Source organism: Hippichthys cyanospilos, chromosome 5 (genome assembly GCF_059441005.1).
Source record: "Hippichthys cyanospilos isolate Australia breed blue-spotted pipefish chromosome 5, RoL_Hcya_1.0, whole genome shotgun sequence".
Classification (NCBI taxonomy): Eukaryota; Metazoa; Chordata; class Actinopteri; order Syngnathiformes; family Syngnathidae; genus Hippichthys; species Hippichthys cyanospilos.
In genome coordinates this window covers 8,765,331-8,780,425 of record NC_142373.1, presented here as the reverse complement: position 1 = coordinate 8,780,425, position 15,095 = coordinate 8,765,331, and the positions used below count along the sequence as shown (strand labels likewise).

Genomic DNA, 15,095 nt, shown 5'->3' with positions numbered 1-15,095 from the left:
CCTGGCACGTAACCGCCACCATCCGGAATTTTACTGCCGTTGGCGGAAATAAAGAAGCCGCCTCCTGAGTAACACTGTTTATTTCATAAATACGAGTGTAGTACAAATATAAAAAGGTTCCCTCCAACAGGCATCAGTGTGTTTCACTGTGTGTACAAGCCCATTTTTTCTCCCCCTGCCGTAAACCGGAAACACGTAAGGCACGTGGAACACATGTGTAAGTGTAAAGTGTCACAATATGAAAGCGGCACCGCCAAATTGTGTGTTTAAGTTCTACCAAGTGCAAAGAAGAAAAAAAAAAGAGAGCAAGCCAAACATTCTATTTTGTCTAGTGTAGATGTAAATATGCCGCAACCGATTCAAAGTCGGGTAAACACAACTTAGGAGAGTTAAAACTTGCTTTCTGAAACACAGTCAAAAGGTTTATCATAAACTTGAAAAAATCCAAAAATGATGTGGGTGACTTTTATGATTAAAGCTGTCTTGCTAAGACCTAGCCTGTTCATTTATGTCCACTGGAGTGGACATTGCTTTTTGGTCTACTGGATATTTTTTGACTCATTGGAGCTAGTCTACTAAGTCCTAATGTGCTCAATAGAGGACATCCTGGCTTTTCCATTGATGTCTCGCGTCTTTGTGGAATGCAGTTACTTTGCCGTCTTGCTGAGACAAAATGGACACAACAGTGGAATTAAATAAATAGGCTAGCTCTCAGGAGGATATTCATGCATTTCAATCCTAAAAACATTTATTTTAGTGTGTCCAGACATTCAATTCCAAGAACTTATTCAAACAAGTCTTTTCTTTTTTCAAAGCGTTTGGCTTAAAGGAGGGCCCAAAAATGTCTGGTACCGGATTTATAACTAAATTTATAACTAATCGATCGCTCATCAATGAGGTAATAATGTGCTAAGGTAATTGATCACATTAGTAATCAGTTCCTTAGGGAACTAAGTACTAAAAGACCTAAAAGGTTTTGATTAATTTAGCACTTAATCACATAAGGTAATCGATTACTTTGGCATTTTATTTGCAAAGGTAATCAATTACGTACGTTGGCACTTACTGGGTAAGTGATTGTTCGAATAGGTAATAGATTAATAATAATTTCTTAAGGTAACTCAGTACTAAAAGACCTAAAAGCATGATTCTATGTATTTTATTACCGAATTACACTATTTCAGCACTTAGCTAAATTCATACTTTTGTAACAAAAGTAATTTGATTACCTTATGACTTACCTACCTAAAATAATCGATTATTGTGGCACTCCAAATGTGCGCAATTACTTTGGTACTTCATTAAAAACGACCGTTCATCAATTAGGTACTAGGTAATAAAGTACAAAAGTAATTGATTTCTTCAGCACTTAATTATCTGCAGTAATTGTCATTTTTAGACCCTCCTTTAGCCAAAAACTTGAAAGCAATGTCAAGTACATGGGATTGAACGTCTTCAATTTTTTTTAAATATGTCTCAGGAATTGAATGAGTGAAAGACATGACTGTACCATAAAAATCATCATAGGTCCATTAAAAAGCCCAAACATGAACGACCATTACCAGAGCCGGTTTAAAAACAACAAAGGAGGTATCGTGTAGAATATCATAAAAGAATACATACAAAAAAGAAAGTCTAAAACCCACACGTTCAATTTACAGAAAAAAAAAAGTGTACATAAAGGTCTTAACTTTGGCACATAAACAGTACTGTAATGTGTTGCTGGTGTTGATGATGGCGATGGTGGGAGGCTTCAGGTTAGTGTTAAAAACTGCCCACCAAGACTCGACTTGCATCCCTCAATTCTTCACATGAAGCCCGAACTGGTTGGGGGGGTAGTGAAAATCATTTCAGATCATTTTTGCAGCAGCAGATATCACAAACAACCAGAAAGATTGGAAAAATGCATCTCAATGTTTCAATTGATCATACGTGCTTCATCCGCGCAGAGGGTCACCAAACTAAGGCCTTTGGCGCCGTCTTGTGGCAAGTTTTGGCCATTACAGACGCTACTATTTGCAAATTCACTTCAGCAGTATACAATTTTATTGAATTTGCAAATAGCGGAGAGTGAGCGGCGCAACACAAATACTTAATGTCTGTAATGGCCAAAACCTGCCACAGGATGGCGCTAAAACTATCCTTGGCTGACAGGAAGCAGAAATAAAATTTGGAGGAGTATTGGCTTAGGTGATTTTTTTTCACCTAAGAAAATACGTCCTCCAAATTTTATTTCTGTCAGTCTGCCAACTGAAGCGGACGAGCGAGCCTTCCTTACTTCTTGCGGTCTTTGTCCTTCTTGCCGTTGGCGGTGAGGCTTTGGGCCTGCAGCAGCTGAGCGGCGGCGCGTCTCTTGCCGAAGGAGCTCTGGTCTTCCTCCAGGAGTCGCCTCTTTTCCTCCAGGGCCGATTTCTCCTCGGCGTGGAGGCGCTTCAGCTGCTCGAAGCGGCTCTGCAACTGCGGAGCCAAAGCGGGCGGGCGTGAGGACGACAAATCGGCGGGGTTAAAGACCATCCGATTTCTGACCTCCCTCTCCGCATCCTTAAGCTCCGCCTCCTTCTCCTTGACCCTCTGCACAAACATCTGCCTCATCTCGTCCTCTCTCCTCTGCAGCTCCACCAGGAACTCCTGGCGCTTGGCTTCGTAGGTCTGCTGCAGACTGCGCGCGAGCGCGTCAAAGCTGTCAGCGGCAGTTTATTAGGACCGCCCGCGTTCAGGCGGGTGCGAGGGCGGTCACCTGACGGGCTTGCACTCGGGGTCGGTGTCCTTGAAGCCCATCTCCTCCAGCTTGCAGCGTCTGTACAGCTCGTAATGGCGCGTGTGCGTCTGCTCCCGCAGATCCTCCATGTTGACGCAGATCAGCATCTCGCGAAGCTTCACGAAATCGCAGTGGTTCTCGTTCTCCACTGTGGGCGTGCATCGCTGTTATTATGGGATGGCGCTCAAATACATAGTTGGCTCCTTGGTTTACTTCCGAGTTCCGTTCCAATGGTAAGGACGTGAATTTTTCCTTCTATCGGAATGTGCGGAAAATGTCATCCTAATCTGTCTAATCCATCCCATCGGTTACCAAATGGGGGTACGTGAAGGCACTGCAATTTTTCCAGCAGATGTGCCAGAAATAAAACAGATGAAGCTACATCTTTTTAATTTAAGAGCAAATGAATTGGAGCGTGGAACAACTTATTTTGAAATTGTCTTATAGCGACAATGGCAAGGCACCTTGGACAATCCCCCAGGGGTACTGACGAGCCTTGACCATTTTGTTGCCCACGGCCACTTCTTCCGTGCTGCCCACCACGGCAAAAGGCAGGTGGCCCTAAACGACACCCGCAACAAATTTTTAAAAAATGAAAAGGTTGAAGGAACTCCGATGACAAAGAGGCGCTTACGTTCATGGCCGTGTTGACCTTGGCGACGGCCTCGTCGTCCAGGGGGAACTGGTAGATCTGGACGCCGTTGCTCACCAGCTCGCTCATGATTTTGATTTTGAATTTGTGCAGCTCGCTCTTACTGATGGTGTCGGCTTTGGCGATGACGGGGATGATGTTCACCTACACGTCACGTTGCGATACAAACACGTTTGTAGGTTTTTTTTAGGTTTACAGGCGCACTTTTTCATTTCTTTTTCTAGAAAGTTCACTTTCACAAAGCTAGTTTTTAGATTTGATTCCATGTTTTAAAGTGTTCAAAATGGATTTTTATTTTCAATATTTTAAGTTCTTTGTTTTGTTATGTTGTGTCGGTTTACACATACAAAAAATATGTATACTTTTGACTCATTCAATCCCAAAGATATATTTTTACATTTTTCAAGAATGCACACGTTCAATCTCGGGTGCTTATTTACATTTTTTTTCCTTCAAGTTTTTGGCTAAAAACGGCTCCCATGATACTAATGATTAAAAATATGTCGCCATTTTGAAACGTAATTACTTTGGACATACGTGGATTTGGATATAAACGCCACCATACATACATGTAACATTTATTATTGGTCAGGAGTATGAAATACTCAAAGTTTATGTAACTTTAAGCATGTCGATTGCCATCCGCAGGTTTTGTCTACTGCAAGTTGCCACTTTAACGCGGAGCCAAGCCGAACTGAAACGAACACGTATTCCTTCAAAGAGGCGGACCGAAAAAGTGAGGCGAGTGTCCTCCACAGCGCAAGCACATAAACAATGTTATTCGGGGCTCAGCGGCCCACTCCGAGCCACCCCGCATTCCTGACCCGTGTGTGTGTCATTTTGTCAAACAGAGGAATGCTTCTTCTGCTTGGGCTTTTGGGTCAGACATAGAAAAAAAAAAAAAAAAAAACACAAGTGAAGGCAGCACACAAACAACACAGAGCGTGTAGCTAACTGTCTCTTCAACAACAAAATGTCTCTTTCTCCGCCTGTCTGTACACAGACACAAAGCAACAACTTGTGAGTGTGTGTCTTTGCGTGTGTGGACATTCCAGTGCTTTTGTGTGTGTGTGTGTGTCTTTCTCTTTTCACACGCAAATCCTGGCTTACTAGCGCTTCCCGTCAGCGACAACCAAGAGAGCATGGGAAAACCTGCGAGCGCCTTCTGAAAAGCGCGTTGGCAATCTCGCACCACTTCACCATTTGATTACGATTCAAAGGGCTACAATTTCACCCAGCCAGCAATTTATCTTGAAAACATGTATAAATTCGCAGCCATTTCCCACAGTATTTTTTTCCATACTAAATTTAACTCGGACATATTTTTAAGTTAAGTGGGACATTAAACTTCTCTTACATTTTATACATATATATATATTATCTATATGTGATATAGTGTATAAATATTATACTATCCCTATATTTTATACAAATCCCTTTGTTTACCAGGAGATTGCCCCCTGGTGGCTATAAAAAAAACAACTGAAGTTTTAGCTGCATTGGACTACAAGCCACAGGGTTCAAAGCATGAGAAAAAAGTAGCACTTACAGTCCGAAATGTAGGTTAATTATGTGTGTGTGTTCACATACACACTTTCATTGTCATCATTGACAAGTGGGTCCATTAGTGTAGTCAATGATACTGTAGTTAATATATCTAGAATGATACTGATATCATTCAGTCACCGCGGAGTTAATATATGTGGCATGATACTGATATATATAATGTTTTCTTCTTCCTTGAGGGGAACTTTACAAAAAAAAAAAAGGTTTACTACGCAGAGTAATATGCCGCCACCAAAACGTTTTGGTAGGCTAAGAAACGGGATGAATTTGACATTGACCCATTCGTTTTGCTAAGCATCAGACCACTTATTTTATAAAGTCCAAGTACTGAAAATATGGAATCATATTTAGTCGCCCGCAAACGCCAGGCGTCGGAAAGCTTTTTACCTTGCTGTCCAGTTTCTTCATCGTGACCAAGTCCAGGGATTTGAGGGAGTGGCCCGAGGGGGAGATGAAATACAGACAGGCGTGGACCCGCGAGTCGTGATAGTTGAAAAGGGAGCGCTTGATTTTCAGCTCCTCCTGCAGGTAACTCTCAAACTGCCTGTCGATGTAGTCCACCACCGGCTGGTAGCTGCAAGACAGGACGGTTAGCCACGAACGCCGTCGGGGAACGGCACGCACGCGCGCCCCCCACGGCGGTTCCGACCTCTCCTGTTTGTTCATTTGGTCCCCGAAGCCCACCGTGTTGACCACGGTGAGGCGCAGACGCACGTTACTCTCCTGCAGGTCGTACGTTTGAGCTCGCAGCTTCACCTGAGGCTCGAAGTGGGACGACTCAAAGTTTTCAAAGTTGGTGCTGAACAACGTGTCCATCAGGGTGGACTTGCCGATACCCGTCTCGCCTCAAGGCCCACACAAACGATGATGACAAAACCATGTGCGTTATTATTAATTGCAGAACCATAAATGATAAATAACACTTGTTGAAATAATATTAACTCAATGACTGCCGCTGACGGCTATTGTCGTCAAATCAATATGAACTCATTCAATCCCAAAGACATTTTTTTTTTTAAAAAGGCCGAACATTCAATCTCATGTACTTAATTTTATCTTTTTTTTTCAAAATGTTTGGCTCAAGGAGTGTTTAAAAACAGCTGGCCCCAAATGAAATAATTATTAAGAGTAAACAATTACTGAAACTTAAGTATGCTTTAGAACCTGGAGCACTTGATTTACTCAAGTAATTGATAAATTTAGTACTTATCACCTAAACTGATTACCGAGTACCAAAGTAATTCTTTTCATGCTTAATTCGTACTTCTTAACCAACCAGCCATGTTTAGACCTTTAGCGAAACACTTAAAATAAAAATAAGAAGGCAAAATATGAATATGTACCTAGGATGGAATGTCTGGACTCTTTAAAAGAAATGTCAAGAAACTCTAACCCAATATTACTTCACGTGGGATCTTTGATGTTCTCGTAAATGGACATTGGTGTTTTTTGTGACTTCCACCACGTGAGCGTCATGTGTCATACCGATGCAGAGGATGTTGAAGCAGAAACCCTGATCGGTGGACTTGTTGACCAACTGGTCTGGTAGGCTGTCAAAGCCCACGTGGCCTGCCAGGGAGAGAGGCCGGACTCCCTTATCCTAAATAACACATCACATTCTTAAAATGTCATCTTCCACTCAACTAAAAACAGAAGCACGCTCTGAAATGTAAAACACTGATATGTGTCATAAAATCCTGTTACGTGGGTTGCGTTTACAATTAGCCCAAACAAGTGTGTTTTCTAAACAATAAAGGAGGTACGTGATTTCGATTTTAAGACATGACTGTTTCCATTATATAAAAAAAAAAAAAACTAAGTGATGACAATCAGAACTACAATAAAGCCACCATGTTGTGTTCTGATAAACGAATCCGAATCCATTGACGTTTTATAAAGAACCTTGAACGACGGAACAACTTCACAGAAGTCGCTTCGGTGACGTCATTGATTCGTTAACGCTAACGCCTCTCTGCTAATACATATTTCTGGGCCGATGATCGAAGCATCAATGAAATTGGGAGTCAGCGTGCACGATAACAATAATTAGAAACGCGAATTTTTCTTTGGGTGTTTGAACGAAAGAGTTACTTAATTTGCAGAGAAGAGAAGTTGTGCTAGTTGTACGGCTAGCTAACTTGAGTGTAGCCCCAGACACTCCCTGCTCGACTATGATTGTTATTAGAGCGATCAACAAAAAGATCAATACAAACCGGTTGCGGAGCAACAGCGGAAGAGGCCATGTTTTTTGACGAAATGTTGAAATCACGTAGATACGAGACAGAAAACAGCAAAAACTTATTAAAAGTCGAATTCTTTTTCCCCAAAGAATCCTACTGAATGGGACCGCCTCGCCACGGCCAGATTGGACCAAGTTAAAGAAGACGGGTTAAGTCCCCATTGTTCTTTTGCAAATTTACTCAACACACGACGTAATTGGGAGTTAAAATGTAAGTGTGCAATTTATGTGAGAAAATATTTTTCAAAATAAAATATGGATGTGTCCGAAAATGTTTTATTGAACCATTTTTTTACACGAGTCCCCCTTTTTAGTTGGTACAGTCTTAACTGGTGTTGCGTTCTTAATACTCAGGAAATCTGATAACTCTTCAGAGTAACAGACCCAAAGCTGATTTGTGTTTGACATATTTCCAATATTTTCCTATCTATAAAGAAAAAAAGCACTCTATACGCAGTATGATCTCCTTTGTGTATGACAGCTTGAGATGTGTACGATAAGAAAACTGCAGTGATAAATTTACGTGGGGTAACTCAATGCAACACAATGACCACGATATTAATGGCTATGCGCTCCCTCTATCGGTCATGGCTTGAAACTGTTCAGCCCGTGATGGAGGAAAGGAGGAGGCCCAGTCAGTCAGTGGAAGATGCTGTCATCGACCACTAAAATGACAACTAACTCATTTCCAAACGTTTTGCTGTCATGCAGTTAAGCGATTTGCTGGGATGATGACAACAATGGCGTCCCCGCGCACGTCCCAAGCCGTGCGGGAGTTCCTCATGGAGCGAGGAGGGCGAGTCCAACAGATGGAGCTGATCGATCACTTCGCGGCGACGTGGGATGGTGCGAGTGAGCCGTCCGAGGAAGAGGAAGCTTTGAGACGCGTCGTTGACACGCTCGCTGTGGTAGAAGTGGAAAGCGGCGTGAAATACGTGCGTTTGAGTGAGCACGGTGGCGCGCGCGCGGTAACGAGCGTGGACGGGGACAGGCACGAGCACGAGCACGAGCACGCAAGCGAGTGCAACGGTAACGTGCACCGAACACCGGACGACGACAACCTCGTCAGCGGCGAACCTGACAACAAACAGCAAACAGGTGAGTCTTCATGCAACTGCGTCTTTTGTCTACTTGCAAGCAATCACTTGATTATATATTCACAATCTGACTTTGCATGTATATAAGCAGCCGTTGATTTGCTGATGAACTATAATTAAAGGACAGTTCACTATAACGAGGTTTACAGGAAGCAGTGTATTACTGTGACGATTTTTTGTACTTCCTTTTTTAAACAGAAAATATGAAATGTTTGAGCCCAGGTAAACATTTGAAATCCATTGTTTTGAAATGCCATAAAAAAAGTAAATTGTAGGTGAATCGACCCTTTCTATTGGATTAAATACTTATGGTTTACACTTTAAGTTGAATATTTTTACCCCGGGTTCTCCTAACAAGCACAAATCATTTTTAAATGATAAAAAATGACCCGCAACAGTGCTTTGACATCCATGTCTGATTTATCAAAACTTTGGAACTAAATTTTTAGTGGTGTCTCTACGTTTATTCAGCAACTCCAGAAAATATAAACAGCATCGGTTTTATTTTGGCTTCCTTTGTCAAAAAATTGCATTGGCAATGAAATTGCACCATGTTGACAAAGATAAAGCTTACAAAGCTTTGCAAAGGAGTCACTACAACACAATTTAGCATCTTCATGATATAATTTGTTTGCTCTTAATTTTAAAATGTACAGTACTTTTCCTGTCTTGGCATTAAGAAAAAAAACAGAGACCTTTTACATTTTTCCTCATACCTGCAGAAACGTTGATATTGGATTACTTTTTTAGATCATTTTGTCGGTGACATACCCCCTATGATTTTTTTTTTTTTTTTTGTGAAATGTCCACCAACCAGCACAAACATTTTTAGATGAATAAAAAACTGACATGCAAGGGTTCTGCGCCGTCCGTGTCTGATTTGTTCAACTTTCTAATTTAGTGGTATATCTAGGCAGATTTTATTCTGAAACGCTACAAGATCAATCGAGTAGCATCCTCTATTTTCTTTATGCTTCCTCTGTCAAAGAATTGCATTGACAATGCACAATTTTGACAAAAAATAATACTGTACACACAAAGCAAAGGAAGTCAATCCAATACAGTCAAGCATAATGTTCCAATTAGTTTGCTCTTAATTTGAAAACGCACTTTCTCTGTCACAGCATAAAAGCTTCAATTAAATGCAGAAACTTAATGAAAAGCTCATGAAAGTTCCGAATTTCAGCATCATCCCATCTCTCGTCCCCCTTGACAGCAGACTATGTTAAGTCAAAATCAAACGTTTGCTTTTACTTTGGAAAATCACAACCAACATTTTTGCCTGGTTTTCAATGAGGACAAAAGCATTAGCTGAATTATCATTTCTTTCTGAACTGTGAAAAATATACGAGTTCTCAGGTTACAGGTTTGAATCCGAGCTGTGCAGAGTTCCTCCCGCATTCTAAAAACACCCATGTTAAGTCGAGTAACGATGGCATTTTCCAACATTTTTTCTGGTCTCTCAGAAGCTTCCAGTCCACCTCCCTGCGGTATGGATGATGTCAAGGAGTCCGACCCGTCCCTTTCAAGCAAGCTCAACAGTACCGCCGCAAGCGCGGAGGTGAAGCTGAGGGAGCGGAGGCGGCGCGAGTCGGCTCCAATGATCGGGGTGCCCGATCCGGACCATCAGGCCGCCTCCCAAGGCCAGCAGGTCCGAGGGTCCCGCAGGGTGTCCAAAGGATCCCAGCGGGCGTTGCTGACCAGCTGCCTGTCTGAGGACAACGCTTTAGAAGGCCTGGAACACAGTCTCGACGTCAACACGCCCAAAGGGAGCCGCAGGAACTTCATCGAGCTGATGATGAACTGTTCTCCTCAGGTGAGTCCGCAATAAGTTTGGCAAAACTGTTGATCGATTTTTCCAACTCAGTCTTTTAAGGGAGATAGCGTGTAGCATTTCCATCGTTTTTCATCACGGTCATTGTCTGTAGCTATAACAAACATGGCCGCCTCCGGATAAGTGCCACGCCCCATGTAATAGAATTTAATGGTAACTAGACATACGACTGTATTTCAAACATACTATTAGTCATTAAAAAAACATTCCGTTGTGAAGATCTTGTTTCGTTTCAACACAATGATAATCATGGAGAGTTGAAAAAATCTGAATGTTTATTGTTGAGCGACCGAATTTCTGATGATATGGTCATTTTCCGTTTTCTTAAGTGTTCAGATACAGTATCAACATCAAATCGTTGATGCTCTGATGGGAACGGTCGTTTTCTTTTCAAATTAAGAGAAAATTCATGGGAACTTGAAGCAACTCCTTTCAAACGGACGACGTTCCATCTGCCGTCTTCTGCTGAATAAAATACGCCCGCAAATGTTGTTCCCGATGGACCAAAAGTGAAGATTTTGACCCAGGCGCGCTCCCCCCAGGTTCGGAGGTCCCTCATCAATCGAGGCCCGCGCCTCCGAGACTCGGTGAGGAGCGACGGCGACTCGGCGTCCCTCCTGTCCTCGGTGACCGACGACGACTGCGCCTCGGTGACCCTGGACCCGACGGAGCACGAGTGGATGCTGTGCGCCTCGGACGGCCTGTGGGAGAGCCTGCGGCCCCTCCTGGCCGCGGAGGCCGGCCTGGTTGCCAAGAAAGACTTTGTCACCGGCTTCACTTGCCTCCACTGGGCCGCCAAGCAGGGCAAGGCCGAGCTGCTCTCCCGCCTGCTCAACTTCGCCAAGGACAACGGCGTGCCCGTCAACGTCGACGTCAGGTCGGCTGCCGGGTACACGCCTTTGCACCTGGCGGCCATGCATGGACACGCTCAGGTAAGATGCGCGCTGGGCGTGTCGGGCAAGCCGCGGGCGCTAGTTTGCAATTTGGAGGGCGCCCTTGAGCGCTATTCTCATCCGTTTTGGCTCATTTTCTTCCGCGTCGTTCTTACAGTAGTTTAGACAAGGGATCGGAAACTCCTGTAAAGTGATGACAAAGCCGTTGTGCCAAGTTGAATTTTGACATGTTGTCGCCATCTGGGTGAGATTTCAGCTCCCTAGCGCAGTGCTATCAGTACCCCTGGAGGTACTTGATGGGGGCGCTAGAGATTTTAAATGAAACAAGCAACACAAACACGAGAATGGTTGGAGCATGTCATGTGCCGCCTCTCGTTACCTGTCAACTTAAATGTTTGTTTTTGTCAACGCATCTCTACTATGATTCCAAATGAGCACACTTTTAAGTTGAATATTTTTCCGTGGACAAATCTTTATTTATAATTATTTAAATAAGGATCGACTGACATTTTGTATCTCAAGCGTTTTAAGTAATAGTTTTTTTTTTTTCAGTTTCAGACTAACCTGTAATCTGTATAAACTCTGTTCAAAAGTAAAGTTAAAAATTGATGAAAGTTTATTTAAATTGATTTTTGCCCATATCGCACCGTCAGAATCTATTATCGGCCCATGCCTGTCATCTAAAACTGTATAACATCACAGAAGCTAAGAACAGTATATTATGCACTTAGGACGAAGTACAAACGACACACAAGTGGTAACTATGCATGGGTAAGAAATGCCCAATGGAAAGCGTTTCTATAGTGATTGGCCTCATTGGGATTGCAAATGAGCTGGCGTGCGTCCCAGCTGACTTTGGGGAAGAGGCGGCTCGCACCTCAGCTCGGTCGCCAGTTGAGCAGGACCAGTGAAGCTAACAAGCATGGTTTTGCGCACGGTTGGGGCAAAAAGAGACCCAACAAAATTGAGGGTTATTCTTTGAAACTAGTAAGTTGATAAGAATGAATAACCCAAGTTTTGGGTTAGTTTTTTTTTGTGGGCTTTGTTTTGGTTAGTTATTTATTTTGTTAAAAGCGTTTGTTGAAAATAACCCAAATTGAGTCTAAAATAAACTGTTGTAACATTTTGGGTTATTCATCTCGGCAAAAATGCATAGCCCATAAAATAAGCCAAATTTGGTGTTCGCTTTTTTGGGGATGATTTAATTATTTATTTAATTTAATTTATTAATTTATCATTATTACTAGCATTTTTCCATTAAAAATAATAAATAATATTTGGGGCAAAAAATTGGGACACTTTTTAGTATTTTTTTTTTTTTTGTAGTTTTTATTTTTTTTTTTTTTGGTAGTTTTTTTTTTTAATTCGGCCACGCCAAAAGGCAGAAAAATTGCATCACTAATGAAAGTATGCATCCATATGAAAGATAGCAAAATAAAGGCATGCAATGTGCAAACATGAAAACAAACAAAACAAGTTAATAAGTTGCTTCATCTTCCATTCAGTTTGCTCTTAATTTGAAAAGCATTGTTGCAGTTGCTGAAACCTGCAGAAACCTTCGTCAAAATTTGACGTACACCCTGAAGCGCCTTCACATACCCCAAGGGGAATTGTTTCGAATGTTTTCCTATTTCCTTCTGGATTCTCAGGTGGTGCGCGTGCTCCTCTCCGACTGGGAGGCGGACCCCGAGGTGAGGGATTACAGCGGCAGACGAGCCTTCCAGTACCTCCCCGCACCTTTGCCCGCTGACCTTCGGGAACAAGGAGAGTTGAGCTCGCCAGGGGCGGAGCCAGACAAGGAACATTCCAACTTCAGCGGGGCACGAGGCTGGAGGTTCCCCAAAGTTCTCCAGGGGAACCTGAACCCGCTGCGTCTCCTGACCCAGTCAGCGGATTCCGGCGAGGAGGCGCTAAGTAACGGGAGAACCAAGGGAGGAATCCTTCGCAAATCGTCCCTGAGCAGGTTGAACGCTCGACTGCATCGCGGGAGACACAGGGCGCAAATTATACACAGCGCCTCCTTCAGGGACACGGGGGAAGTCGGGAGGGATGAGCCTCCAAGCACCCCGCAGCGAACACGGCCGCTCTCCAATTTGTTTGGGTGAAGTATTTCAAAAACAGCTATTTATTGTGGTTTTCATTAATGGACTTTTTATAACTTGAATTTATTGTACGGACAAATGTTTTTAAAGTTTTTTTTAGTCAACATTTTTTCAAGAAATGAAGTTTGGTTTTTGTTCCTGTTGTTCAATTCTTCACTTGGAGACTAAATTATTTCAGTAGCATTTTTTTAATGAATGTTTTGTTACATGTTATATTACTAATTTATTTTTAGACGTTAATTTTTTTTACTCGTAGAAGGGAACTTTGTAATATATTACCGATGGAAGACTGATCACTTTTAACAGAAATTGTGTTTTTACTGCACAATACAGCTACACAAAGTATGTTTTTCTTCGACCTAAGTTTGTTATTGTTTGGAATTATTCTGCTTTCACTTTTCGGTGATTTTTTTTCTATCTGCACTTGTCACTTTCAGGATTACAAGCACAAACGTCTAACATGACACTGCTGTTTAAGTCATTCACTGCCACTGACGTCTTTCATAGTCAAAGACCCAGTTTTACTCTACTTATATTCACTGCCATTGACAGCTTTATAAGACAAAAATATATTTTTAACTGAGCCGACAGTGAATGAGTTAAAATTCACATTTGACAAATTTTGGTCATATTTCATGCTGTTGACTAAATTTAGGAGTTATTTTTGCACTTATTAGTGATATTTGCGATTTGGATCATTCAAAAAACAAAGCTGTTTACTTAGTTTGAATACCTCAAATCTACTCAATATCGGTGTGTTGTTTCTGCTACCAGTCAAGTTTACACGTTCAACTCAAGCATAATTGGAAATAGTGGCTAATTTTTGCCGCTTATTTCACGTTGTGCCTCTTTTGAAATCTGCTGTCCGTAAATACGACACGAGTGAGTTCAGGGACCTCGACGACCGACGTAGCACGCATCCGTAAATATGCAATCAAACAAGCACAGTCACATTCATCCTTCTGGAATGCATTTGTTTTAAAGCTGGTGGAACTTCACATGTATAAATGTAATTATTCGCTGTTTGTTTAATGTGAATGGACTTTCGAATATCCTGATAATCTTTGCTGTATGTGCGCCTTCCTTAAGGAAATGATCGCCTCAATTATGGGTTGGTAGTTAGCTGGATTTACTGTATAAGTGGAAATCTGTACTATAGTAGTATCATGAAATCATTGTTTTATCCGCATGAGTGTAAGAACTGTTTACCTAAATACCGTCAGCCACTTTGATTGTTTTCCATCTGCCCCTTCTTTAAATGTGAAATAAAGCAATCGCTAGTATCGCATCGCCTCATGTTTAATGATGAACTCAAGTCATGGGATTAGTTAACACTCTCCCCGCTGACGCTAGTCAGCAATTGTCTGCCCATGCTGAATAATTGATGTTTTGATGTCCCGCATTTGCTCAATAGCCACAGCTGACTTGTGTAACATCGCTCTCAATATTGCAGAGGCGTCGTCGCGCACCTGTTCACCACATTTAATATGCAAGTGTGCGCCATGTTCTCCGGGCCTTTCAATATGCTATTTTGCTGTGTCCTCACATGACACTCATGGAAATACAGTAAGTCTTGAAGTGTATAGATTCTCGCCCATCATCTAGTCTCAAGTAATTTGGGAGATCAGTGCACTGCTTAAGTCTCACACGAGCTTCCTAGTTGCTTTAGGCCGCTTTTATATAACTGCTTATTGGGTGAGAGGCTGCCTGACTGCAGCCACTGACCTACATACACAGCCAAAGGAGAGTAATGCCTGTTATGTAAATTTCCCTGCCATCTTTTCAGGGAATCGGTGCCACTGGTGCTCCCTGCTTGGACTAATCCATATTCAATCGAGCTCACATTCAGTCCGACCGGGGCAACTGAGTCACATTGATGAAGCCAGCCAGACATGCAACAAATTAAAATAATGGTGGGCTCCGACCAAGTATAATGCCGTCTAATTCGATATCT

General features: G+C 42.3%; 2 protein-coding genes across 3 annotated transcripts; one reads left to right on the top strand and one right to left on the bottom strand.

The window, feature by feature from the left end:
• Positions 1–62: 62 nt before the first annotated feature.
• On the bottom strand, positions 63–7,357 carry septin10 (septin 10). 2 transcript variants are annotated; one of them, XM_088415954.1, is made up of 10 exons: positions 7,190–7,357; positions 6,462–6,576; positions 5,626–5,821; positions 5,364–5,550; positions 3,393–3,554; positions 3,223–3,319; positions 2,738–2,906; positions 2,527–2,659; positions 2,279–2,457; positions 63–1,823 (listed from the first exon to the last, which is right to left on the bottom strand). In XM_088415954.1, exons 1-10 carry the CDS (start codon positions 7,217–7,219, stop codon positions 1,808–1,810), a joined length of 1,284 nt encoding a protein of 427 aa, XP_088272080.1. In that variant the 5' UTR covers positions 7,220–7,357; the 3' UTR covers positions 63–1,807. The 2 variants fall into 2 exon arrangements, with proteins under 2 accessions (XP_088272080.1, XP_088272081.1); XM_088415955.1 differs by lacking the exon at positions 63–1,823 and having other exon boundaries at positions 2,275–2,457.
• A 440-nt stretch (positions 7,358–7,797) lies between these two features.
• On the top strand, positions 7,798–14,424 carry sowahca (sosondowah ankyrin repeat domain family Ca). Its single transcript, XM_088415953.1, has 4 exons — positions 7,798–8,313; positions 9,779–10,128; positions 10,689–11,078; positions 12,689–14,424. Exons 1-4 carry the CDS (start codon positions 7,944–7,946, stop codon positions 13,142–13,144), a joined length of 1,566 nt encoding a protein of 521 aa, XP_088272079.1. The 5' UTR covers positions 7,798–7,943; the 3' UTR covers positions 13,145–14,424.
• The last annotated feature ends 671 nt before the right edge of the window (positions 14,425–15,095 follow it).

What these genes read in the sequence shown, in the direction of transcription:
- sowahca (XM_088415953.1), top strand. Translation starts at nt 7,944, where the DNA reads ATGATGACAACAATGGCGTCCCCGCGCACGTCCCAAGCCGTGCGGGAG. An exon ending in TGACAACAAACAGCAAACAG is followed by an intron (nt 8,314 to 9,778) that starts GTGAGTCTTCAT and finishes CTGGTCTCTCAG; the next exon opens with AAGCTTCCAGTCCACCTCCC. An exon ending in TGATGAACTGTTCTCCTCAG is followed by an intron (nt 10,129 to 10,688) that starts GTGAGTCCGCAA and finishes CGCTCCCCCCAG; the next exon opens with GTTCGGAGGTCCCTCATCAA.
- septin10 (XM_088415954.1), bottom strand. Translation starts at nt 7,219, where the DNA reads ATGGCCTCTTCCGCTGTTGCTCCGCAACCG. An exon ending in CAAATGAACAAACAGGAGAG is followed by an intron (nt 5,551 to 5,625) that starts GTCGGAACCGCC and finishes CCTGTCTTGCAG; the next exon opens with CTACCAGCCGGTGGTGGACT. An exon ending in TGAAGAAACTGGACAGCAAG is followed by an intron (nt 3,555 to 5,363) that starts GTAAAAAGCTTT and finishes CGTGACGTGTAG; the next exon opens with GTGAACATCATCCCCGTCAT.